The sequence below is a fragment of the Halichoerus grypus genome, chromosome 3 (assembly GCF_964656455.1).
Source record: "Halichoerus grypus chromosome 3, mHalGry1.hap1.1, whole genome shotgun sequence".
NCBI classification, from domain to species: domain Eukaryota; kingdom Metazoa; phylum Chordata; class Mammalia; order Carnivora; family Phocidae; genus Halichoerus; species Halichoerus grypus.
This window is the reverse complement of record NC_135714.1, coordinates 125,874,183-125,902,182: the sequence shown is the minus strand read 5'-3', so window position 1 is coordinate 125,902,182 and position 28,000 is coordinate 125,874,183. Positions and strand designations below refer to the sequence as shown.

General features: G+C 37.1%; 1 protein-coding gene across 1 annotated transcript; it reads right to left on the bottom strand.

Annotated features, from left to right (window-relative positions):
* Position 1: 1 nt before the first annotated feature.
* Positions 2-27,997, bottom strand: TMEM184C (transmembrane protein 184C). Its single transcript, XM_036117135.2, has 10 exons — positions 27,324-27,997; positions 19,544-19,674; positions 19,409-19,445; positions 18,462-18,667; positions 7,175-7,249; positions 5,984-6,077; positions 3,140-3,252; positions 1,643-1,742; positions 987-1,158; positions 2-767 (listed from the first exon to the last, which is right to left on the bottom strand). Exons 1-10 carry the CDS (start codon positions 27,540-27,542, stop codon positions 502-504), a joined length of 1,413 nt encoding a protein of 470 aa, XP_035973028.1. The 5' UTR covers positions 27,543-27,997; the 3' UTR covers positions 2-501.
* Between the last annotated feature and the right edge of the window lie 3 nt (positions 27,998-28,000).

Below are 28,000 nucleotides of genomic sequence, written 5' to 3'. Positions count from 1 at the left end.
ATTGCAGAAAATAAATGATAAATTCTTATTTATTGAAAGACATCCAGTTGAGAAATAGAGAAATAATTGTTAGGTAGGCATATATGGCACATGATTAAGTTCCACTAATTCATATTTCCAAATTACACTTTCTGCTAAATCCAGAGCATTATATTCATGCAGCAGTGGTAGGAAGCATTGATTTTTTTTTTTTTTTTTAATGTCCATCCTCTTGATAAAGCAATGTAACATTAGGAACATTTAGTAGAGTCATCTTCTACCATTTGAGTATGTGATACTCTAATGTTAAGAAATCAAGTCTAAGTCTAGGATATTTAGACTGATTATTTGTGATATACAAAACTCAAGTCAGTTATATAAATCCAGTAGTTGTACCTGGCTTTCACCTTCTTTATGTTGAAATTTTCCATCATTTATGGCTTGTCCCAAGCACAAAATCCTGAGCAATGGGATACCAGGTAATGAAATCATGGTAGCAGGAGCAATGCTTTTGCACATTGTTCAGGAGGCCACGGATTTATCTATAAGTTCTTTTTTCTCTTCTGTAGTATCATTACATATTTCATCAGATATATTAGCTGTAGTAGGTGTAGTCTGGGGAGTCACAGTGTGTCCAAACCCTTGGTAATGACCCATGGGTGAAGGTGGTACAGAAGAGGCAACAGAAATTCCATCTTGTGAGGATGAGGATAACAAGCTTGTATGTTCATTTTGATCTTGATCCTCAGGAAAAAACTTTTTCCTAGGATGTCCCATGACTGTCCTTCCTTTAAAGTAATAGAAAGGTTTCCAAGTTAGTCAAAAGTTATTTTTACCACTATAAACTTACCATGCTAGGAATAAGTCCCCCCTCCCATCTCTCATTTTGAAGAGCTTTACGGGTACTGCTTTAAACAGTGTCTTTTCATGTCTTAAACAGCTTCTAAATTGCCCCAGCAGGAGAACTACAATTATCTATTTGGACGAATGAAATGGCTGGTACTTACCAACATGCCTTACTTGTTCAGAAATATCATCCCTAATATCTGAAACATCCCACATAGCAAGAAAGGAATCAAAGCATGAGCCCTCTTCTGCTTCTTGGACATATGGTTTATATGAGAAAGTGTAGTGATGAGCAATAGCAGCAAGGAACATCTCAATACAGATGATAAAGTCCTATAATAACAAAAACAAAAATAGCAGCCATCTTTCAGCTTAAATCTAGTTTTGTAGATAAAGGAAAAGCACTATCTTTCTCTCTTTTCAAAAAGTATTTCAGTATCAACAGCTGTTTTTTTTCCCCCATAAGATTATATTCATTTTCCCAAAATAACTCATTTTTGACCTCTTAAAAAAAGGACAAAACTTTACACTACTTCAGTCAAGTATGTTTTTGAAAGTACAATGCAGTCTCAATCCACTGCCCAAAGACTAGGAAGAGAAATGCACAAAGAGAGACTGACTAGGAAAAACAAAAATCTAGGTTCTGTTCCTGGCTCTACCACAAATTAGTGATGATGGCTAGTCTCTCTAGGGTTCCTCCATTTTCTCCTCTGTGAAGTGAGGATAATAGTAGCCTCACGGCCTGCATGTTGTCAGGTTTAGGAGATAATATGGAAAATGAGTAAACAGTAAAGTTTTATTTACAGAGAGCACTAACCTGGAGTCCTGTGGCCACAGCTTCTACAGTTTGCCATTCCCATGTGTGCTTTTCAGAAATAACGCCAACTTTTACCAACAAAGCAATAACTACTGCTTGCCTATATGTTAGGAAAAGGTAAACGCCATATCTATATCAAGCATAAAATGAGCAGTTGTTTTAAAAATATGCCATTTTAAAAAGTTAAACCCCAGCACAACTTGTGGACCACCACCACCACCACCACCCTACCTTCACAGCATACTCCTGAAGACACCGTATATCTATACTAAATACATTTATTTGCTTTACAAATTTATTCTTCTAGTACAGTTTCATCGTGTGAATTTTGATTATGCATTCTTATACACATGGAACTTCAAAACTTGGTTTATATGTCTTTGTTTTGAAAGTGTATACAAGTAATTAGTAATTAGATTTTAAGTTCTTCCTATACACAGACAATGCCCACAACCTTGAACAATAGGCATTTAAAATAAAGGACACTGAAGTGTTATTTACACATGTATTATTATTCAGATTATTTTTAAAAACATTTTGAAACCAGTCTTGTTGGAAGTGCTGGAACTAGAGACCAACTCAGAAGGCACTGGACTCCCAAAATGGGAGTCACATTGAACATTGCAAGCACATCCGTGGCTACGACCCTAGGTTAAATTTAAACAGCTAATAATGAGACAGGTTTATATAGTTCTGTAATATAAGAATTTTACTTCAATATTGCTTGTAATGGTGAAAGGATGAGGAACAATCTAAATGTCAATAGGAGAGTAATTAAAAGGTTAGATCCACAGAACAGAATACTTAGTAAAACCAAAAAACAATCCCAAACGATAAGAAAATATATCCTCACTTTACTGACAAAGAACTATATCCACAACATACTTAATATATTATCGTTGAGTTCTGCAAGTTTTTATGGTATGAAACTCTTTCTGTGGCATTTTATATGTGACATTATCTGCACCACAATGTTACTCATTCTTTCTGAGTGGTAGGATTTCAAGGATTTATTCTTTTCCCCCTTTTTGTATTTGTATACTGTTAAATTTGGTGTATTTGTTTCTAGGTCCCCTATCACCCACCCTTTTACTAAATTGGGACCATGTACAGTTTTGCCTTCTGCTTTAAAAAATATATTTTACTAAGCAAATGAGCATTACGTTACATTATTAAATATTCTTATGTTTATCTTCCAAACTGCAGACTATTCTCTTATATGAAAGGACCATCATGTATTTTTTAATGATTCCTCTAGTGTTGAGACAGTTAGGTTGTCTCAAATTATTTTCTTCTTATAAATGTTATGGTGACCATCTGATTATTTCTTTATGAAAAACCAAGAAGGGCTAAACAGATGAACTTTTTTAAAAGGTAAGTAGAGACATTTTAATTCATTTTCTATTATTAGGATTATTTTGAAAATCCTCCCTAATCAACAGTGTTATTGCCCTGTAGAAAATGCAAACATTACATTTAAGAGAAAGCAACACTTACCAAAAAGAAACAAAAACCACCAGTTTTACACAAAGAAATTTGCCAACAGGTTGGATTGGACTCAGTTCTTCCTTCAGTACTTTATAAAATAGGAGCAGACAATACATGGCAAACTGGAAACAAAATTAACAACAGTTAAACTTATTCAATAAGAAGAACTAAAGACGGTAACAGAAATAATACAGTTAGAGAAAACAGAGACCTGGTACAGAGTAATGTTTTAGGCAAATTTTTCTAGGCTTTCTGTTCTGTTATTTTTTAGATTAATAATGAGCTTTTAGAGTTTACTGTGGATGAAAATATAGGATGTGAAATTTCTCAGAAGAGATGCATAATGTCTTCCCTGAAAATGGTTTTCAGCATTCACTTATGGGGGCCCATAAAAAAAAACAATGAACAAATGACTGTCATGAGTGGAGGAAAAGGCCCTCATTCAGCCCAAGTAAAAATATATCTGCTTTTTTTTAAAAATATATCTGCTTATTAGACAACACAGTAAATAAGTACTATGTGAATAAAATTATGACCATTAAATATGAAAGTAAGCAATCAGGTAAACAATTTTTCTTGAGGGCAGTATGTTAATCCAGCTCAATTTACTTTTTCAAAATAGTTTTTAAGACTTTATTAACTATTTTTAGAAATCAGTTGTAACAACCTAGTGTATTGTACATAGAAATAAACATTTCCCTGAAAGTTTAGTTTTTCCCATTACAGTATATAAAATGTTCATGTAAAATATTTTAGAATATGAAAGCAATAAAGAAAAATACAAAGTTGTCCATAGTCCCATTATCCAACCCTTCCCTTCTACACATAAGGGGCCTTTTTTTTTTTTTTTAAAGATTTTTTATTTATTTATTGCCAGAAAGAGACACAGCGAGAGAGGGAACACAAGCAGAGGGAGTGGGGGAGGGAGAAGCAGGCTTCCTGCTGAGCAGGGAGCCCCCGTTGCGGGACTCGATCCCAGGACCCTGGGATCACAACCTGAGCCAAAGTCAGACGCTTAACGACTGAGCCACCAAGGTGCCCTAGGAATATTCTTTTTTTTTTAAAGATTTTAATTATTTGTCAGAGAGAGAGAACATAAGCAGGGGGAGAGGCAGGCAGAGGGAGAAGCAGGCTCCCCACCGAGCAAGGAGCCTGATGTGGGACTCGATTCCAGGACCCTGGGATCATGACCTGAGCCGAAGGCAGCCGCTTAACTGACTGAGCCACCCAGGTGTATTTTTAAAAAAGATTTTATTTATTTGAGAGCACGCGAGAGCACACAGGGGAGGGGGAGAGGGAGATAGAATCTCAAGCAGACTCCCCGCTGAGGGCTCAATCCCACCACCCTGAGATCACAACCTGGGCTGAAACCAAGAATCGGATGCTTAACCGACTGCATCACCCAGGCATCCCCATAAGGATTATTTTAATGATTACTTAATATTTTGGTCAGTGGAAGAACCATAGTACATTTAAATAGTCCCTATCACTGGGCTTTGCATGGTTTCCAGACTTTGGCTATTACAAATGATAGGCTGTAGGGACGCCTGGGTGGCTCAGTTGGTTAAGCAACTGCCTTCGGCTCAGGTCCTGATCCTGGTGTCCTGGGATCGGGTCCCACATTGGGCTCCCTGCTCAGCGGGGAGCCTGGTTCTCCTTCTGACCCTTCCCCCTCTCATGCTCCCTCTCTCCTTCTCTCTCAAATAAATAAAATCTTTAAAAAAAAAAAAGATAGGCTGCAAACACAAACATATTCAAACTAAAAATAAGCCATTTCTTGAGGATACATTCCCAGAAATGGAATTACTGGTTCCAAAGAATATGAACCTATATGCGAAAGCTTTGAATGCAAAGGCATATTATTATAACAAACATGTAATATCACACATGCATGCCACTGCACCTATTATTTTGTTGAAAACATTAAAGATTTTAAATAAAGTACATGTTCTTAAGCTGAAAGTATCAGACATTTATTATTTATTTATGGGGGGGGAGGAAGGTCAGAGGGAGAGGAAAAAGCAAGCCCCCTACTGAGCAGAGAACCCAACGCGGAGCTTGATCCCAGGACCCCAGGATCATGACCTGAGCTGCAGGCAGATGCTTAACTGAGCCACCCAGGCGCCCCAGACAGTTATTTTTTAGAGCATTTCAGTTTCTAGAACATCATTTTTCTTTAAACTTGGCATTTGCAATTTTCCTTTATTCCAAAGATACGAGAGAATTTTATTCTCCCATTTTTATTCAAACCTGGTACTGGGGCGCCTGGGTGGCTCAGTCAGTTAAGCGTCTGACCTTCAGCTCAGGTCATGATCTCAGAGTCCTGGGATTGAGTCCCACATCGGGCTCCTTGCTCAGCGGGGAGCCTGCTTCTCCCTCTCCTGCTGCTGCTCCCCCTGCTTGTGTGCGCTCGTGCGTTTTCTCTCTCTCTCAAATAAATAAAATCTTAAAAAAGAAAAAAACGTTTAAAAAAAACCCAAACCTGGTATTATCATATACCAATTAGACATTTTTTTTTTTAGACAAGACATTTTCTCTTATTGAGTATGCCTAGGTTATGTTTTTTTTAAGGATAGCATTGTGCTTTTATTTATGACATCCACACAACTATGTAATGACTACTAGGACCAAATGAACAAACATGAACAACAGGTCAAGGTAAAAGTCACCAGGTAATTTACAAAGATACTATGTCTTTATATATATATAAAGACATGTTAAAGTTTCTTCAAGTTCTTTCCTATAAATTGAATTTCAAAATTAAAAAATAACAAACTTTATTCCCAAAGAAACTTCTAAGAAAATTTAGTCATAGATGCTAATTCAATACAATTAAAATTAATATTTACTTACCAATTGTGACATGTTGTTTATTATAACCAAGTAAGTCCAAGCATTTGAAAAGCTAAAGTTCCCTTCATCATATATACCAAGCAGCTCACAGATTCTTAAAAATGGTAAAAATGAGATTTATGATTAAATCAAAATATATTTTAACACATAGCATTGACAGTAATATTTAAATTTAGAAGTCAGTTTATTTAAAAGACCCTACAGATAATCACTTGATTTTTGGTCACTGAGGTGGTTTAAAATTAAAAAATTTTTCTAGTAATGCTACCATATGATTATTCCCCCATCTTAAATCTAAAATAAGACACACACATTGAATTAGAAGGGGTAATTACTAGATTAAAAAAAATTATGTTTTTTTGAATTTTGAAATTTTAAAAAGCATGTAATGCTAGTCAATATATACAACTATATTTTTTTCCCCAAACTATTTTGGAAGGTAAATTTTATGAACACCCAGATCTAAGAATTAACTTACATGATTCCCGTTTCTAAACTGCAGACAAATAAAGCATGCTTTCATAAATAAATTAGATTTAATTCTAAGGTAAATGTTACTAAAGGATTGCTAGCTCAAAGGTAGAAAAAAGAAATGAATGCTTCTTTCACCTTCTCCTTTCTCCTCTGAACATGCACAATTTAATTATGAATAGCAGACAAAACATGCAATCTACTCACTTTATCTGATATTCTTATATTTTTATTTTACCAGATAGCTTAATGATAATACCATTTTATCTCACCTCCTAAGCCTCGACAGAATTCTTACAAAAGAAAAACATGATTCATCCTTGGAATATAGTACTCATATTCTAAGTTAACCATATAGAAAATAATCCATATAGAAAATAAAACCATATAGTGGACCTAAGGTAGCATACTTTAACTTCATGTAACAGGTATTTTTGTAAAGCTGTGCGAACATTAATATTTGAAAAAAAACATTTTAAAAATGTTTTCCAGAAAGCTGTAGAGAATGTTATTTTAAAGAAGAATTCTGTGGTGATTCTTTGCTTATAAATGGTCACCTTATTTATTTTAATATTGTAGGGTTTCTGTATACCATGTTTTTTGAAACAGACTAGATATATATCATAGACAAGTAAATTAATGCTCTTTGTATCAGCTGTTCTCACTTAAGTCAGAGCATGAGGATTTTAAAAAATGATAATATAAATTCTTTGTACTTACAAAGCGACAATGGTGGTGAATGGTCTGACCACTGTATACTGCAAAACACCCAGTTTGCACCTAAATAGCAATACTCTGCCAAATGGGGGAAAAAAAAAACCTTAGCAATTTCAACTACTCATTTAAATAGTACCAGATTTTCTCCAAAGCCCCCCAAATTAAAATCACTTTGACAAATGATGCCATATTTATATTTAATCCTTTTAATTTAGTCATTCTAAATGAACAACTGGGGAAGAATGTGGATGGTAGCAAACATTGTTTAAATGCTGTTTTTTAAATTATTTGACGACTACATCTTCTGAAAGGTTTCCCTTTCTGTGTTCAGTCTCAAATTCCTGATTACTGCAGCACAGAAAGAACAAAAGTTTGTCCCTGTATGTTTCTGGAAGAAAGACTGAGTAAAATATGAACTGTGTCCATGTATATGTGAAAGTGTATTCAGAAGGTATTATTTACATTTAAGGTTCAGTTTCAAGTTTGGAATTTAAATATTATTCCAGAGAGTATCACTGATTAGATATTATGAAAGGACAAACAAAGATCCTGCATAAACAATTTTTATCCTATTGGTGGGCTCACTCAACATAGGGGAAAATTCACGAAGAGTAACAAAAACAAAACAGGAAGTCCCAAAACAAAAAAGGCTCTCTACCTGACAGCCTTGTACAAGCCTTAAAAGACCAAGTTGCTCTGAGGGCAAATGCTTTATTTAGCACTACTATCAGGAGAACTGATTATCAATGTTATGTATTATGAATCCCCTTTAAGAGTTACATCTAGGGGCACCTGGCTGGCTCAGTCAGTTAAGCGGCTGACTTCTTGATTTCGCCTCAGGTCATGATCTCAAGAGTCCTGGGATCGAGCCCCATGTTATTAGCCTTTGCAGTCAGCTGGGAGTCTGCTTGAGGAGTCTCCCTCCCTCTCCCTCTCCCTCTCTGCCTCTCCCCTCTTGTGCACTATCTTTCTCAAATGAATAAATAAATCTTAAAAAAAAATTTACATCTAAACTGAGAAGATTGAGAATCTGGCATACAAGCCTTGAGGTGTTATGTTAATAGGACTGAATAAAGAAACTGCTGGGGTTCTGTGTGCTGAGAGGTTCTTCTCCCTGCTGAGGTGGTTCACTCCCTCTTACAGCTAAGTGTGCCCTCTGTGGGGGCCTAAAGGGTGCACTTGGGCTTGTTGGGAGACCTCTTGAGAGAATGCCTTGGCTATACATGCTGTACTTCCTGCCCCATACTCTTTATAAATGAAGTAAAGTCAATTAGCTACCTTTGAAAGCTGTAGAGAATTAATGAACTGAAGATGTATTTGAAGAAACTGCCCAGAATGTAGCAAAGGCTGAGACAAAGAGGAAAATGTGAGAGTTACAGAAGACAGTAGAGGAAAGGCAAAATCAGAAGAGGTTATGGCTAGGAACTTTGCAGAAATGATTAAAGATATGAATCTACAGGTTGAGGCACCCTGTAAATTAAGCAGGACTAAAACAGAAACAAAATAACCTAAATACTTCATAGTGATCTGCAAAACATCAAAGATGGGGTCTTAAATGCAGGTGGAGACAGATCATCTATAATGGAATAACAAATTGACAGGAGAAGCCTAACAGTAATAATCGAAGCCAGAATTAGAATAAAATCTTCAAAATGCTTGAAGAAAATTCCTGTCAACACAGAATTACACCCAGCAAAACAGTCTTTTAAGAATGAGGGCAAAATAAAGATACTTTTGGATAAGTGTATCTGAGAAAATTTGCCAGTGATAAAATGACACTAAAGGGAACTTAATTTTAAGGGCCAGACTTTAGAAAGAAGGAAATGATCCCACAGAGCGCTGAGATGCAAGGAGCAAGTAAACTGTTTGTTTATTTATTTATTTGACAGAGAGACAGTGAGAAAGGGAACACAAGCAGGGGGAGTGGGAGAGGGAGAAGCAGGCTTCCCACCGAGCAGGGAGCCTGATGTGGGGCTCGATCCTAGGACCCTGGGATCATGACCTGAGCCAAAGGCAGACGTTTAATGACTGAGCCACCCAGGCGCCCCATGTAAATTGTTAATATTTGTAGTTAAATCTACAAAAGACTAAAAAAAACTATCCAAAAAAATGTCTAATTTTTAAGATTAAAGTTAGATTTTAAGTAGTCACAATAAATTTTAGCCTCTTAACTAGTCATGATAACATTAGAAAGTATAACTTTTAAACCCATAAGAAAAAAAATGAAATAAAAAAAATGGAGTAAGAAAATGAAAACAGCAACAATAACAAAATAAAGTAACTACCTACCAATGGAATCTGGAGTAGCACCCGCAGTCAAACAGGTTGATACAATTGCAGTAAAATACGTATTTTCATAATAGGTAAAAGAGTCATGTTAAAATTACAAATAGTCAAAGATTATACCCTGTTTTGCCACTATATGAGCTGTGAAAAAGCTTTTGGTTTTCAAGGTTTCTTAAAAAATATTTTACGGGCGCCTGGGTGGCTCAGTTGGTTAAGCGACTGCCTTCAGCTCAGGTCATGATCCTGGAGTCCCGGGATCGAGTCCCGCATCAGGCTCCCTACTCAGCCAGGAGCCTGCTTCTCCCTCTAACCCTCCCCCCTCTCATGTACTCTCTCTAAGTGAATAAATAAATCTTTAAAAAAAAAAAAATATATATATATTTTATAGTCACAAACCTATAATATATTAATATTTGTTAAATATGGGTGTTTTAAAACAGATTTTTCTGTTTACATTTGTTTGTATTCCTCTGTTTGGAAAACTTTAAAATTATTTATTAAAATCTTTATTAAAATGTAGATTCCTGAACTGGATCCTAGAAAAAGGACATTAGTGATAAAACTTGGGAAATCTGAAGAGTCTGCAGTTAAAAGTATTATACCAATGTTCGTTCGTTTTTTTTTTTAAGATTATTTATTTTTATTTTTTTTTAAGATTTTATTTATTTGACAGAGAGAGAGAGCGACAGCAGGAATACAAGCAGGGGGAGTGGGAGAGGGAGAAGCAGGCTTCCCACTGAGCAGGGAGCCTGATGCGGGGCTCAATCGACCCTGGGATCATGACCTGAGCCAAAGGCAGACGCTTAACGACCGAGCCACCCAGGTGCCCCAAGATTTATTTATTTTAGAGAGAAAAAGAGAACGTGTGAGTGGGGGGACGAGCAGAGGGAGAGAAAGAGAATCTCAAGCAGACTGAGCACAGAACCCCACACTGGGCTTGATCTCACGACCCTGAGATCATGACCTAAGCTGAAATCCGACGCTTAACTGACTGAGCCACTCGGGCACGGTGCCCACCAGTGTTATTTCTTAGTTTTGACAAATGTACCACGATTACGTAAGATGTTAAACATTAGGAGAAGCTGGCTGAAGGGTGTATTAGAAATCTCTGTCTTGTCTTTGCAACTTTTCTGTAAATTTAAAATTATTCTAAAATAAAGGCTTACTTTAAAATGGAATCAATGATAAAAGGATAGAAGAAAGTGAGACAAAAAGAAAACAGATGTCAAGATTTTAAATGAATATATCAATAATCACAAAAATGTAAATGGCCTAATTTAAGTGATGAATTGTCAGATTAGAATTCAAAAAATACTAAACTTAAAAAAAGTAATATATCTAAAACATAAGGAAATGGAAAGGATGAAAGTCAAAGGTAGAGAAAGATATGCCAGGCAAATACTAAACAAAAGAAAGAACAGGAAAATACCTTTAAGACAAAGAAGTTTTTGGTTTTTTTTTTTTTATTAGAAAGCATGTGTGTGAGGGGAGAGGGAGGGGAGGAGGAAGAAGGAAGAGGGAGAGAGACTGACTCCATACTCAGCATGGAGCCCAATGCAGGGCTTGATCTCATGACCCCCTGAGATCATGACCCGAGCCAAAATCAACAGCTGGATGCTTAACTGACTGAGCCACTCAGGCATCCAAGACAAAAAAGATTATTTGGAATAGAAACAGCATCAAAATATATAAAACAAAAACTGACGAAAGTACAGAAAGTGACAATCAGTGGCAGAATTTAAGTATCTTTTTCAGTAACTGGCAGTATAAGTAGCCAAAATCAACAGAAATACAGAAAAATTGAATAACACATAAGACTGATCCCATGGACATAAATATAATACAGTCATTCATTAATATAGAATATACAATCTCTTCAAACATACAGGGAACCTTTATAAAAACTGATCATGTAGTAAAGGACATGAAACAAATCTTAACCAATTCCAAAGACTGTCTCAGGGCGAGTATATTCTCTGACTGCAATGAAAAGAAATAAAATGAAAATCTACCCCCCACCCCAAATCCTGTTTGGAAATTTAAAATATTCCAGAATAACTCCAGTAAAGAAAAAATCCCAATAGAAATTTAAAAACATTACATGGACGATAATGAAAATATAAAATATAAAATCTGGGATTTATGTGGTGGTGGGATATTAACTAGGTTTACTGTGGTGATCATTTTGCAATACATATAAATAGTGAGTATGGAATGTCATCTTTAAGAGACACATGCGTAGACTCAGATATGATGAGACAGCTTTAAGAAAGTCAGATCAACTTTATGGAGCCAATAAAGCCCCTTGGAAATGTTGGCCTGATACCTTGCTTCCCCTCAGCCTTACCAGGCCCTGCTACCAATACTAGCTGTCCCTGCAGAAGTCTGGACTCAAGGTCAACTGATACGGCTGCAGCCTATGAACAAGCAAGGTCCTGATTCCTTTCCTGAGAGAAGGAGCCTAAGACCCCATCCAGGTTGTACCAGCTCTCAGAGCATGCCCACAGCCCCTTCTCCTTGTCCTAAGATAACCTCCTGACATCAGGGATTCAATTTTGCTTCATTCTGATGTCAAGTCTCCACCCCAAAGTAAACATGGGAATATATGGTACATGTTTCCTGAATGTACGTGCTCCATCTTTTCCCCATGAATAATCATAAATGTCTCTGCCCTTTAAAAAAAAATTGAACAATTTTTTGAACAACTGAAATTAGTATAATTAGTATAACTTATTAACTTAATGTATGTCAATTACATTTTTCAATAAAAAAAAGTTGGAATTAAGTGAATGTAGAACGTGGAGGGAAAATGTAGTTTTCAATGCAGTATTAAAGAAGAAAGGGGGTGGCTGGCCAGCTCCGTCAGAAGACCATGTGACTTGATCTCGGGGTTAAGTTCGAGCCCCACATTAAGTGTAAAGATTACTTAAAAAATTCGGGGTGCCTGAGTGGCTCAGTTGTTAAGTGTCTGCCTTCCACTCAGGTCATGATCTCAGGGTCCTGGGATCGAGCCCCGCATCAGGCTCCCTGCTCGGCAGGAAGTCTGCTTCTCCATCCCCCACTCCCCCTCTTGTGTCCCCTCTCTCTCGCTGTGTCTCTGTCAAATAAAATCTTAAAAAAAAAAAAAAATTACTTAAAAAATGTAAGAAATCTTTAAAAGAAAGGAAGAAGAAAGGCTATGTAAATTAGTGAGCTAAGACTAACATGTTAGGAAAAGATAGTAAACCAAAAGAAATGGGAAAAAGAAAGTAAAAATAGGGCAGAAATTAATGATAGAGAAAACCAATATATTACACAGAGAATCAACAAAGCCAAAAATCAGTTCTTTTTAAAATGTTTTTTATTATTATTTTTTAATATTTGAGAGAGAGAGCAAGCAGAGCAAGAGAGAGAGCACAAGTGGAGGGAAGGGCAGGGGGAAAAGCAGACTCCCAGCTGAGCAGGGAGTCTGATGCGGGGCTCAATCCCAAGACCCTAAGATCATGATCTGAGCAGAAGGCAGACACTTAACTGACTGAGCCACCCAGATGCCCCCAAAAATCAGTTCTTGAAAAGACTAGTAAAAATAGGCAAACTTCTGACCAGATTGTTCAAAGAAAAAAATTAAAGATACTAATAGCATTAGAAATGGAAAAGGAGGGGCGCCTGGGTGGCTCAGTCGCTAAGCGTCTGCCTTCAGCTCAGGTCATGGTCCCAGGGTCCTGGGATCGAGCCCCGCGTTGGGCTCCCTGCTCAGCGGGAGGCCTGCTTCTCCCTCTCCCACTCTCCCTGCTTGTGTTCCCTCTCTCGCTGTGTCTCTCTCTGTCAAATAAATAAATAAAATCTTTAAAAAAAAAAAAAAAGAAATGGAAAAGGAATCACAACAACAGATCCAGAAGAGATTGAGAAGATATAAATGTATGTCCATAAAGATTTATTTATTTGAGAGAGTGTGTGTGCGTGCATGAGTGGGGTGGGAGGGGGAGCAGGGAGGGAGAGAGAATCCCAAGCAGACTCCCTGCTGAGCTTGGAGCCCAACTCGGGGCTCCATCTCAGGACCCCGAGATCATGACCTGAGCCGAAATCGAGTAGGACGCTTACTTGACTGAGCCACCCAGGTGCCCCTGCCTATATATTTTAAAACTTTGTTTATTCTGCCTAATTCCTAAAAATTTTATTTGATTTCAGAAACAACAGGAAGCCGAAACAGTTCTATACCTGTCCTCCCACAAGTCCAGGTCTAATCTTTCATGTTATAGTTACAATCTCTTCCTGTGATACACAAATAAAAGGCGATAATGCCTATTTAGGCAATATAATGTGGATATGAAAATCAGACAGGAACAATGTAAAAAAGGAAAATTATAATCTTACTCATGAACATAGATGTAAAAATTCTAAACAAAATATTAGCAAACCAAATCTTGTGTGTAGAAAAGCAGACGATACATCTTAATCACTGAATTTACCCTAGAAATGCAGGGTGTTTTAACATTAGAAAAGCTGTTAATCTGGGGCGCCTGGGTGGCTCAGTCGTTAAGCGTCTGCCTTCGGCTCAGGTCATGGTCCCAGGGTCCTGGGATCGAGCCCCGCATCGGGCTCCCTGCTCCGTGGGAAGCCTGCTTCTCCCTCTCCCACTCCCCCTGCTTGTGTTCCCTCTCTCGCTGTGTCTCTCTCTGTCAAATAAATAAAAAATCTTTAAAAAAAAAAAAAAAAAAAAGCTGTTAATCTAATTCACTAAATTAATAGGTTAAAGGCAAAAACCAACCATCTCAATAAATACAGAAAAAGCATTTGATCAAATTTAATCACTCATGATTAAAAATTCAAACAAGCTAGGAGTAAAAGAGAGCTCATTTAACTTGATAAAGGATGCCTACAAAACACCTTTAGAAACATAAAACTCAATTACATTTTATAAGAATTCCCTTTAGAATCAGGAATAATGCAAGAATATCTAGAGATACTCACCAGCACAGTGAGAAGAAAGAGAAATGTATAGTACAGACTGGAAAGCAAAGAGATCCTTCACTTGAAGAGGACTACCTGCACAGAGAACTTACAAAGATCTACAGACTAAGAAAATGTTACAGGATTTTTGGATATAAGACCAATATGCCAAAACCAATTGCCTTTCTACACACTGGAAGCAATTAAAATAATTTTTAAAATAGATGCCATTTATAATAGCAATAAAATACATTTATAAAATCAACAAAGATACACTTCTTTGAGAAAAATGTACTCTACTGAAAGGTAAATGAACAGCTAAATAAGTAGAAGGCTAGGCCATATTCATAGTTTAAGACTCAAAAAATCATAAAGATATCAATAAAGATTGAATTCAATTACAATAAAAAAAATCCCAACAGACTTTTCAAGCAACCTGACAAACTGTTTCTAAAGTTTTTATGTAAGAGCAAAGACCCAAAAATAGCCAAGATAATAGGGTCAGGGCACTTGCCCCTCACTTTAACACTTATTAGTTAATGTATGGAATTGGTCCAGGAACAGAAAAGTTAACCAACAAAACAGAAAAAAAAACCCAAAACAAAAAGCCACAAACAGACCCATCCATACGTGTTGAAATTTGACATATGACAGAGACGGCAAGATCAGTGAGGTAGAAGGGAGAGAATGGTGCTAGGACAATTAGCTAATGGAATAAAATGAAACTGCATTCCTACCTCACACAACATACACACAAAACATCAAATGTTTATAAATCTTAATGAGAAAATTTTGAAATCTTTAGAAGAAAAGCACAGGACAGTTTTTGTAATCCTATAATTGGAATAATTTTTTGAACAAGACACAAAAAGTATTGACTACAAAATAAATTCAACTATATTAAAATTAAATTCAAAACTTCCATTTACCAAAAGATTTAATAAAGGTGGCAAAGCATGCCAAAAACTGGAAAAGATATTTTCAATACACACTAAACAAAGAATTAGTATCTAAATATATAAAGATCCCCTCTAAAGCCATGAGACAGACAACCCATTAAAAAATGAGAAACGGGGCACCTGGGTGGCTCAGTCACTAAGCATCTGCCTTTGGCTCGGGTCATGATCCCAGGGTCCTGGGATCGAGCCCCGCATCAGGCTCCCTGCTGCGCGGGAAGCCTGCTTCTCCCTCTCCCGCTCCCCCTGCTTGTGTTCCCTCTCTTGCTGTGTCTCTCTCTGTCAAATAAATAAATAAATAAAATCTTTTAAAAAATTAAAAAATTAAAAAAAAGAGAAACAGAAACAAGCATTCCTCGGAAAGGAAACAAAAATGGTTAATAAACATAAAAAGTTGCTCAACCTCCTTACTAATCAGGGAAATCCAAATTAAGACCACAGCAACACACCACTTTATATTCTCTTGACAGGCAAATATAAAGATTCCAAATGTAGGTGAGAATGTGGTTCAATTAGAAGTGTTTTATACTGTCGGTGGGAGAGGAATATGGTACTGCCACTTCAGAAAACAATTTACCAGTAACAAAGCTGAACAAAACCTAAAGACCTAGCATGCCACTACAAGGTATATACCCTAGAGCATTTTTTTCAAACTGTCAAATTTAACTTGGTAGGCCATGACCTGAATTTTAAAAACAAAAGGAAGGGAATATATAATAAGGATTAGTACTATTTCATGAAAACATTTGTTTCACCAGTATACTAAATCAACAGGTAAACTGTTTCCCCTCCTCTCATGAACATACACAAAATTTAAGGTTCATTGAAAGAAAACTCATTGTGCTCACTGCTTAAGTTACAACAAGAGGATAAAAAGCAGACTTAGTTTTTTAATCAGTTAACAACTGCACACTTGCCATGGTATTTACATCTTATAACCAAAGCACTATACTGAATTATCCTAAAGAGCAACAGCCTGATTAATTATCAGATTTGTAACGCCAGTTACCTACTAGAGGGAGATTGGTAACCTACAATGTATTTGTACACAAGAGATGTTTTATTATTGCTAAAACTGCATTAACTTTGGTAAACAATGTTTTTTTCAAAGGAACGAATACCTGAGTTATAACTATGGATGCATTGCTGACATTATTCAGGCAGAATTCAAGAGTCTTAGGAAAAAATGAAACCAACACAAAGAGAATTAACAAGAATAAATGTTAATTGTGTAGTTAGGAACAAATCAATTGCACAAGCATAGAATAGGGGGATTTTGACCAGTAGCATCATTTGAAAAAGGTCTGGGGTTTTAGTGGACCACTAGCTAATTGTGATGAGTCACTGTGAAGATATAGCTAGATCCTCATTTTAGGTTCTGTATTACTAGGAGGAGAGTCCTAATCAAAGTCAAGCCATCATCATTATATTTACTGGACCACTGCAATCTCTTCCATCCTTCTCCACTTGCAATTCAGTCTACAAAGAACACAATAATCTCTGAAAATGAAATTTGGGCACTAGTCCTCTATTCAACATCCTATAATGGCTTCTCATCTGACAATGACTCTCTCTCCTGACCAAACTTTAGATAGGTCTCCTCTGAGTTGTCTTTTCAACCAGGCATCATTCTTAGGCCTTGTCCTTGGCCTAAGTCAGACTGAGTAAGAATACTGCTAAGTCATCTGCCTACCCTTGACACCTGATTACCCTTGATATTTGATAAGCTGCTCATCCCCCAGTCTTGATATGTAAGTGCTTGGTCTGCCCTTAGCAAGAATTCTATTATGCCATTTTAGAGAGAATCCCCATTCCCTTGATGTCTTCTCTTAGTATTTTTCTATCCAGTGATCGCTTCAATCTGCTCATTAGCTACAAATCTCCCTATCCATATTGTATTTGTTGCTGAGCACAGTATCTCTCCCCCATCCCCAACTTACAATAGTTTTCCCTTACTATTCCTCTTTCATAGTCTCCTGTTCCTTTTCCTTCATAGCATTTCCTGATATAAATAACTCTATATTTGTGTCTTCATTTAATTCCAAACGTGTGAACCAAAATGTAGGTTCCATGAGTTCTACATCTGTTATATGCACTAGGATATATCCGTATACTGGCACACACTAAGTGCTAAATACATATCAAGTGTGTTAATGAACACATTAAGAGCTTATGATTTAAAATAGCTAGGTAGCTCCCTGTCATTGCCAAGTATGTAAACTAGAGACATATTTAGTCCCAATGGTGTACAAATGGTTCTGTATTGCATGGTAGGTAATACAGGTATCCCCAGGTTTTGTATCTACACTGATTAGTATAACTCCAAACCATTCCAGTCATCTTGACTTGCAACTTTCACCTTATTCCCCATTATCAGTGATCAAGTCCTACCAGTTCTTCAGTTGCAGTCTCTTTCCTTTCTCTTCCAATTTCATCCCTCCTTTGCAGCTTATCTCACAAATGGACTAGTAATAATAACCTCCTAATTTCCCCATTTCTGGAATCTTCCTGCCTCTAATGCATTCTGTATAGTATTGCACAATTAATCCTTCTAAAATGCTATCTTCAAATGTTTCCTTGCTGAAAAATATCCAATGGCTCATTCATATAAAAAATGCAATCTTAGCTTCAACTGACATTTTCAGGCTTTATTTTCCTTTACTGTCCTCTATGGATATATAAGGCTAACAGCCCATTATTTAGTACTAGAATAAACACTATTTGTTGCTCCTATTTCATATCATATGCTGTTTCCCCACCTAGACTATCTTTCCCTGGGTCTTACACCTGATTTTGTCATTAACCAGCTATGTAATCCTGAGTAAATCTCTGTAGATCCTGGGTCCCAATAGTAAAAGGATGTTGATTAAATGATTTATGATGTTTTTTCCCTGCAATGTTTTAAGTTTTCTATTTAGGATAAATAAAGTACAAGAGAGTACTCTGTATGTATGGATTATAAAAATGTGTTTTCTTACTCTTTAAACTTGACTATGAACTACTTGAGGGTAGGAACTCTTCTTAAACTTTCTGTCCTGCTCATAGTACTTAACACGCTGCTTTGCAGAGACCTGACTGATGCTTAAAAACATAAAAAGATTAAAACAAAACATACTTACTCTCCCATAGTCCATGGTGGACAGCAACATAAAGGAGGGAAATGTTTCTGCTGATCTTTGGCTTCAAGGATTAATACCAGATTTGGATACCGGTTAGTTAGATAATTGGTAAGGAATCCCATAAAGTTGTAAATGACATAAGCTTCATAACATTCTCTGCAGGTATCCACATATATTGCAATGCTGGGATATTTCAAAGCTATCCACTATGAAAAAGCACAGATGTTAAAAACAGTTGCAGCTAAGATAAAACGAATTGCCATTCCAATTCATGGTAATCACAATGCTAATTTTTAAACTTGAGATGTCTTATCACATATTTACATCAAACTTTCTAAAATTTATGAGAGCTCCCAGACAATCTGTGAAATGAACTTTTAAAAGCAATAAACATACTGGATATTGGTAAAAACATTCGTGTTGGGGGGTAAATAGTGAATATGAAGAAAGAAGCTAAATTATTTTGTTATTGGGTTCTTAAATATAATCTGAAATTTTCCTTGAGATGGTCATAGAAAATGCAATTAAAGACATTTCCTTTATATGTCATCAAATTAAGGCAGTCATCTGTGACAAATGCCTGTTAGACTCCATCAAGGAAGGGTTTTTTTTTTACCCCCAAATAAAAGATTTAATAAATAAAAAGGATGATAATGTAATTTTAAATATTAAAATCTTTAAAGGACTAAGAACTAGTACTTGGAAATTTTAAAAGATTAAGCAAAGAAAATACCTATAGATTTTTTAAAATTTAAAACACCCATCTTTTCTATTGTCATACTTCATCTTTCTTATTAACATTAAAAACAAGTGAATCTTTTCACTTTTCTTATTAATCTGACTTCTTATTGCCAAATAATAAACTTTCATTACCTTAAGCATTCTGTAAATATAGCTGTATCATCAAGCAAGTTCTTAGCTAATGAGATAAAATGAAACATACTTACACTATCTAAACTGTATATGGGTACCATCCAAAGAATCCTAGTTGGAAAGCAAAGCATAAGTTAAAAACATTTTACATCATATTTATGAAATAAGTGAACATAACACTAGAAGAATTAAAATATATTAATATTTACCTTATTATTGGTTTCTGTAGTTCCGGTTGTGTATAATGTACTAAATGTTGCAATATCACCCAAAGTGATACAGGTATAGTCAACAGCAAAAAGATTCCAGCAATAAACCAAGCCTTGGTGTGTATTCCAACCTTAAAAAAAAACGTATTAAAATAAATCCTGATATTAAAACTAAAAAGCTAAATAAAATATTTTTATTTTTTACATTTATGTTTGATTATTAAGGAGGCCCAACATTTTCCACATGACTAGTGGCTATTATTTTTCTTTTTCGAAAAACAGCCTATTTGTGGTTCTGCAGAGGGAGGGGGAGGATTTTTCCTCATGGGGTTGAGCATTTTTCCTTGTGAGGCCTTTTGTAACAGCACTGTGTACCTTAAGAATATTAACATTCTATCATTTCTCCTCAGCTTGTTGTCTTTTATATTTGATTATTGTGTTTGGGGATGTACAGAAGTTTTTAAATTTTCCACAAGTCAAGTCTAAAAATCTTTAAAAAATTTTATTTTATTTTTTGAGAGAGAGAGAGAGCGCACACGCACGCGGTGGGGAGGGGCAGAAGGGCAGGGAGAGAGAGTGAATCACAGGCAGGCTCCATGCTCAGGGCAGAGCCCAACACAGGGCTTGATCTCATGACCCTGCGATTATGATCTGAGCTGAAACTAAGAATCAGACACTTAACTGAGCCACCCAAGCGCCCCAAAAAATCTTTTATGGTCTACACCTTTGTTTTTATGTTTGGAGAGTTAAAATCCTACCTACATTTTCTGTGAATTTTATTGTTACCCAACATGTTAAACGTGTATTGAGTATTGCCTAACACTTTTAACCCTCCCACTTGATGATAAGTACTGCTACAACTACTGTCCAGACAAACTGTGTTAATATGGGCTACCCCTCTTATATACAACAGTATCAACTCAGGATATTACATTTTAAAAAGCTCTAATTTCTTTTTTTAAGTCAGTATCTGATCAATATTTTATCCTTTAAAAGCTCAATTTCTAAAAATATACTTTGAACAATCTCATCTTTCTTTTTTAAGATTTTATTTATTTATTTGAGACAGAGAGACAGAGAGCACGAGGCAGGGGGGAGGAGCAGTGGGAAGAGAGAGGAGCAGACATGCTGAGCAGGGAGCCAGATGCAGGGCTGGATCCCAAGGACCCTGGAATCATGACCTGAGCTGAGTGAGGGCAGACAGCTGACTGAGCCACCCATGCACCCCTGAACTATCTCATCTTAAGGTAGAGTTGAAATGATTCACTCACTTCCTGGCAAAAAAAAAAGAAACTCTGTTCTATCTGTGGGGCCCTAAGGAATGAATTTTATATTAATTTGTGAATTCACTCTTCAAGGCAGGAGTACAAGTTAATGCTAACTTTTTTTTTTTAAACATTTTATTTAGTTATTTGACAGAGAGAGACAGCGAGAGAGGGAACACAAGCAGGGGGAGTGGGAGAGGGAGAAGCAGGCTTCCCGCCGAGCAGGAAGCCTGATGTGGGACTCGATCCCAGGACCCTGGGATCATGACCTGAGCTGAAGGCAGACGCTTAACGACTGAGCCACCCAGGCGCCCCAATGCTAACTTTTTAAAGGAAAAAAGTGGCATTTAATTTTGGTATTTTTGGGGTTTGAACAGTTAATTAAAAGAGCTGAAGTCCACAACTTCTAATTTTACTGTTTTGAACAAGATACTTTTTTTCAACAGGGGTATAAAAAACAAAAGTATAGAGAACAAATGTATTTTTCTAACAATGAACTTCTATACTAAACAGTATGGAAAACTTGAAAAGCAAATACAGTTAGCCCTTCAACAATTTGGGAGTTAGCACCCCCAATTCCTGCACAGTTGAAAATCTGTATGTAATTTTTGACTCCCCAAAAACTACTAAGAGCCTACTGTTTGACCAGAAGCCTTACCAATATCATAAACAGTCCTTTAACACACATTTTCTATGTTACATATATTATATACTGTTTTTTTTACCATAAAGCAAGCTAGAGAAAAGAAAATGCTATTAAAAATCATAAGAGAGGGCGCCTGGGTGGCTCAGTTGTTAAGCGTCTGCCTTCGGCTCAGGTCATGATCCCAGGGTCCTGGGATCGAGCCCCACATCGGGCTCCCTGCTCAGCGGGAAGCCTGCTTCTCTCTCTCCCACTTACCCTGCTTGTGTTCTCTCTCTGGCTGTCTCTCCCTGTCAAATAAATAAATAAAATCTTTAAAAAAAAAAAAAAATCATAAGAGAAAATACATTTACAGTACAACACTGTATTTATTGACAAATATCTGTGTATAAGTGGACCTGCAGTAGTTCAAACCCATGCTGTTCAAGGGTCAACTACACAAAAAGTCTTGCTGAATGCTGGAGATTAATCAAAATAGTAAGTGAAAAGCAAGTATGTGAAGGTGAAGATTCTAAAAGGAATGTCTGAGCAATCATTTTCCAGGGATTTTTGTTTGGCTCAATTTCATTTAAAATTGAGTACAGGTGGTCCCAGACTTACCTGGTTCAACTTTCAATTTCTTGACTTTACAATGGTACAAAAGTGATATGCATACAGTAGAAACTATACTTCAAATTTTGATCTTTTCCTGAGTTTTCTGCTATGTGGTATGATATTCTTCTCCTGATGCTGGGCAGGGGCAGGGAGCTGTAGCTCCCAGTCAGCCATGGGATCGCAAGGGTAAACAATCTACACACTTACAACTTCCTCCACGTGCGATGGCGTTACATCCCAATAAACCCATAAACCCATCGTGGTTGAAATACCCTAAGTTGAAACTGCATTTAATGCACTTAGCCTGCCAAATATTATCTTGCCTACCTTAAACATGCTCAGAACACTTGTATTAGCCTACAGTTGGGCAAAATCATCTAACACACAGCCTGCTTCATAATAAAGTGTTCAAGATCTCATATCTCATATAATTCAATGAATACTATACTGAAAGTGAAAAACAGAATGGCTATATGGGCACAGAATGGCTTTAAATGTATTGGTTGTTTACCCTCATGATTGCGTGGCTGCCTGAAAGCTACAGCTTGCTGCACGGGCCCAGCATCATGAGAAGAACATTATACTACACAGCACTAACCCAGGAAAAGATCAATATTCAGGATTTGAAGTACGGTCTCTACTGAATGTATACTGCTTTCACACCATTATAAAGTCAAAAAATCCTAAGTCAAACCATCATAGTTGAGGACCTTCTGTACACACACAGCCATTCTGTTTTTCACTTTCAGTACAGTACAGTATCCAATAAATTACAAGAGATACTCAATACTTTATTATAAAATAGGCTGTTAGATGATTTTGCCCAACTGTAAGCTACTGTAAATGTTCTGAGCATATTTAATGTGGCTAGGCTAAGCTATGATGTTTGGCTGGTTGAGTGCATTAAATGCATTTTTACGAACAATATTTTCCACTTATGATGGGCTTATCAGGACATAACCCCATTATAAGTCAAGGAAGACCTGTATTCATTTTAATAATAGCAGCATATTCTAGATCTTCTCTGTTATAAGGTGATAATTAAGAACAGTACTGTCAAGTAATTTTAATGGGCCCATATTTGTTTTTATAATTGCCTTAGTGGTAACTTGGTGGTAGACTTAAGAGAAAAATGATGTGCTTGTGACTAATGAAGGCCAAGCATCCTCAGTGTGCTATAAAAAAGAAAGTTCTTTTCAAATGATCATAAAACAAGTGACTAGAGAACTGAGTCATTTCAGTAGAGTGATGTCAAATTAAAAAAAAAAAAACTTGCATCACAGAGTTAGTACCATTTTTACATTGCAGGTGGTAGTTTCAGAAACACATCATCTGTTCACATTAATGCCATTAATTTGAATCATGATTTTATAGTTGTTTGACTTTTGAGTTACCTAAAAAAGCTATATGCATAAGAAATCTAATCTGTTTTGTGTGTGCACATATTTAAGATGCACAATAAGTAAATGTTAGGTATCTGTAGAAATTATTAATATAATTATTACCTTTAATTTACATTTACTTCTAAATAAATTATTCACACTTGAGACACACTGATATGAGGGTATCATTATTTAGACTTATCAGCCAGAAGCGGGGTTGTTTTGGTTCACAAAACAAGGAGGAGATAAGTAGAATAGACTCCCCCCCCCCCCCCCCCAACGGTAACTTGAAGAAAGTAGAGAGAAAAGAAAAAACCATTAAGGACAAACATCCAGGAGTGAGTTAAGTGAACCTGAGCCAAATGCTTTCAGAGCAGAGGAAAGTGCAGTAAGAGTGCTCTCTGGGTCCAATCCTCCCGGGAAGAGAGGAGCACTTAACATAAAGAGTAGCTACTTGGGGCATAAGTACACATAGGGCAGGGTAAAATGACTGCAGAGTAGTGTGACATTATGTGTGCATTTAACTTACTGGACTTTCATTATACATGCTCAGCCAAGTAAGAGACAGAAATAGTTTAAGTAGTGCAGATGGTCATCTTGCCATTCCAATAAATAAGTATATGCCCCACCATGGGCATGGGATGGGCTCTATGAACTTCTTGTTTTCTACAATTTCAGTTCCCACTGACTTCTCACAGTGTCAAACACAGGGATTCTAGTGTTTAAAAGACAAATGTTTTTCATGCAAAACTGTCCCTAAACATTTAATGCTCAAGCAGATGTATGTGACTCTGCCTTAGGTGTTCAACTGAGAACCTAATCCCAACTAAGATGTTATTCCACAAGAAAAAGAATTGCTGCTCCAAAGCAATACTGAAATTTTAAAAACAACAGTGATAATTAGGGCTTCCTGTACACCTACTATGTGGCAGGCCCCATGTTAAGCATTTTAGATACATAAACTCATTTAGTGAATAATGATGAACAGAATGATATATTGTATATAAGGCACTTAGCACAATGTTACGTTAGCCACTATCTCTGTTTCAGTTTTCACATCTACAGAACGAGGACAATTCCTATGCTTCAGGGTTTTAAGAAGATTAAATAAGATTATACCTAAATCTTGGGGACATGCTCTAGTTATTGTATGTAACCTTAAAAACAAAACAAAATAAGGAAAAAAAAAAAAGCTTCCTTCATCCACACTCCTATCTACAATGCCATTCATTTTTCTGGTCCATTTCAGAGTCAAAATACTCAAAACAAAACCAAAATGAACAAAATACTTGTCTTCATATCCTGATATCACTTCTTTGCCTCACATTCATTCTTCCAACAACTCCCTCTAGTTTCAGCTCTTACAACTCCACTGAAACCATTACTAGTATCACCAGTGACCCTCCTATCTTATGAAAACCAACAGACGTCTCAGTAGCACTGGACATCGTTCACTATTTACTTCCTGAAACACCCTCCTGTTCTGGCTTCCATGACACCACTCTTTTGGCATTCCGTTTCCTCACCGGCTGATGCTTTTTTGTTAAGTTCCTATTCCTCTACCAGATTTCTAAATGTTGGTGCCAGGTCCTCAGCCTTTATAATCTCACCCATCCTTATGGCTTTATTATTTTTTTTCAAAGATTTTATTTATTTATTTGACAGAGAGAGAGAGGAAGAAGCAGGCTCCCCACTGAGCAGGGAGCCAGACATCGGGCTCCACCCCGGGACTCCAGGATCATGACCTGAGCCCAAGGCAGGCACTTAACCAACTGAGCCACCGAGGCATCCCATCCTTATTGCTTTAAACACCATCTCTGTTCTGACAACTCTCATATTAATATCTGCAGCTCAAACCTTTCTGAGCTCTAGACTTGCATACCCAACTGTGTATCTGACATGCCCATCTGATTGTCTCTCACATACCTCAAACTAAATGTCTAAAGCAGAACTCAATTTCTCTCAAACCTGTCCCTATCAATTTTCCATCCCACTAACTGGCATCACCATTTACCCTGTTGTTCAAGATAAAAACCTCACAGTCATTCTTGATTTCTTTTTCTCTCGTTGCCTCTCCTCCCCAACCCAACCTACTGTCAAGTCTTGTTTCTTCACTGCCAACGATACTTAAAATTCAGTTTTCCATCTCTATTTCTGCTATCTTGATTTGGGCTGTAAGTCATTGTAACTCGGGTACCAATGACCTCTTAACTACCATAAAGAGCTTTCTAACGTCCTTTACTTCCACTTAATTTTCCATAGCTGGTAGCATAGCCATTTTGTACAGTTTTATTTTATTGATTTGGGGTTTTTTTGTTGTTGTTGTATTGGTCTCCACCACTAAGTTCCATGCAGGTGGGTGCCAGGTTTTTAGCTCTCACCATATAGAACACAAGCCTGATTTATCACTGTGATGAAGGAAAGCTTGAAATTTTTAAAACAGGGCAACTGGGTGACATGTGAGTAAAGACCTGAAGGACGTAAAGGAATAATACCATCTGGAGTAAGAGCATGCCACGAAGGGGGAACATTTAATGCAAAGGCCCTAAGGAGGTAGCCTACCCCACATGTGTGAGCAAAATCGTTGTGGTGGAAGCCCAGAATTGGGGAAAGTCAGAGGGGAATGAGGCAGGGGTGGTGTCAGATTATGTTGGGCCATAATGGGCATAGTTAGAGATACCGGCTTTCAATCTGGGACTATGAGTGATTGGAAAATTTAGAGAAGAGGCACATAATGTGACTTATGTTTTAATTAGATACTTTGGCTGTTGAATTGAGAATAGTCCAGACAAGACATGAAGAGAATTTGGTTCAGGGTGTTTGCAGTAGAGATTGCAGATTAAAATTTTCCTTAAAAGCTGGCACTTAAAAACTACAGTTAACTAACAACTAAGAGAAATCTTAAACTAGGTTGATATTATACATATTAGCCTTAAAAGGAGTTACTATACCACACTCCAAAAAAATACTCCCAAGTAAAAGATACCTACTTTGTATTAAGATGTCTATACTTGAATTCTGGTAGGTAAATTATGAGAATAACCTAAACATCTAACAAATGGGGAATATTTAATGTAGTGGAATGTTATATTAACATTAAAAATAACTACATAGAATATGCCAATATGGGAAAGTCAACAAAATATAATTTAGTGAACATACAGAAAACAAATGTATATTAAGCTGCATTTTGTTTAATTATGGAAAAATCATTTCCATAATAAAAAGCCTAAAATAGCCATGGTCTTGCCAATGCTCTTGTAAAACAGGTGTTGTTAAATAAAAGTACTTTCTGGTATTTATTAACTTAGAATTTAAAATTCATTATACAATTTTTATAAAGTACCCATCTAAGCTGAGTATTTACCTTGGGGTCTTCCCGCTTGTAGTACTTTACTGATGTCACAATAAGAATATGACATCAAAAAATATACAAGGAACTTTTTGCAAAATCTTTGTGGGTTAAAACCTAATGCGTAAGTAAAAACAAACTACAAAGTTAAACCAACTAGAATCCTTTAATTCAGGAAGCTAGTTAAATGCTAGTAAAATTCAATACATGGTTTTCAAGGTAGTTTATTTGATCCAGTTAAGTCCAATATCTGAACAGATCAGATTTCAGGAATAAAATTACCTTACTTTCTGGGAATTGATGAATACTTGCAAAAGAGTGCTCTTCTAAGCAGCAATCTTAATATATTCTAACTATTTTCTCGACCTGGTCCTCCTTCCACCTGCAGCATGCTTTGAAAAACCGTGAACAAGAAACCAGACAGGTTTATCAACTAAGACTGGGCTCATTTACATGACAATTTTCAGGATGTAGAGTCTGGGGCATCTGGGGTAAAAATGGGCAACTTTAAAGGGTAGAGGCTGATGGTGAAGGACACTCTTACCTCCAGCTTCTGTAATTCCCACACGCATAGAGGAACCGCAACCACTATGGACACTAGGTAGATGACCACCGCTAAAGGTCGAATCCACTGTCTCCAGTTCCTCCAGGTACAAGTGCAAGGCATGTTTCCGCATAAATCAGCTCCAAGTAGCAAGGAAAAAGAGCTCGAAGGAGACTGTAACGGGGAGCCCTGTTCTTTGGCTGTTTTGTCAACTCGCATACTACGGAGAAACAGCTGTTGGGCGACTTTACCAGTAGCTCGAGTCGCCTCCTCGGCCCGCGTTGTGCTTTCTGCTGCTGTTACCGCAACTGCGGCCGCTCAGGGTGCTACCAGGGAGCAGTGCGGGCAGCATCCTTTCTTCCCTGCCCCGCATCTACCCAGTTTTTCCGCGGTGGAATCCCCGGGTGGAGGCGCTGCCCTCACCTGGGTATCGCCCAGAGCTCCGCCTGCACCATGGCCTCGCGGACAGCGGCGCCGACCAGGACCGACTTCTAAACACCCTGCACACAGTTCGGTTCCGCCCCACAGCTGCCTACCCACTTGCTCTTTTCTTGGGAGGTGGAGCTTCCTCCCTCCCGCACGTGCAGGCGTCTCTTGGCCCGATTCTGCTGGCAGATAAGAGGCAAGCACTCAAACCCGCCGGCCCAAGATTTCCTCACTCACTCCCACGGGACATC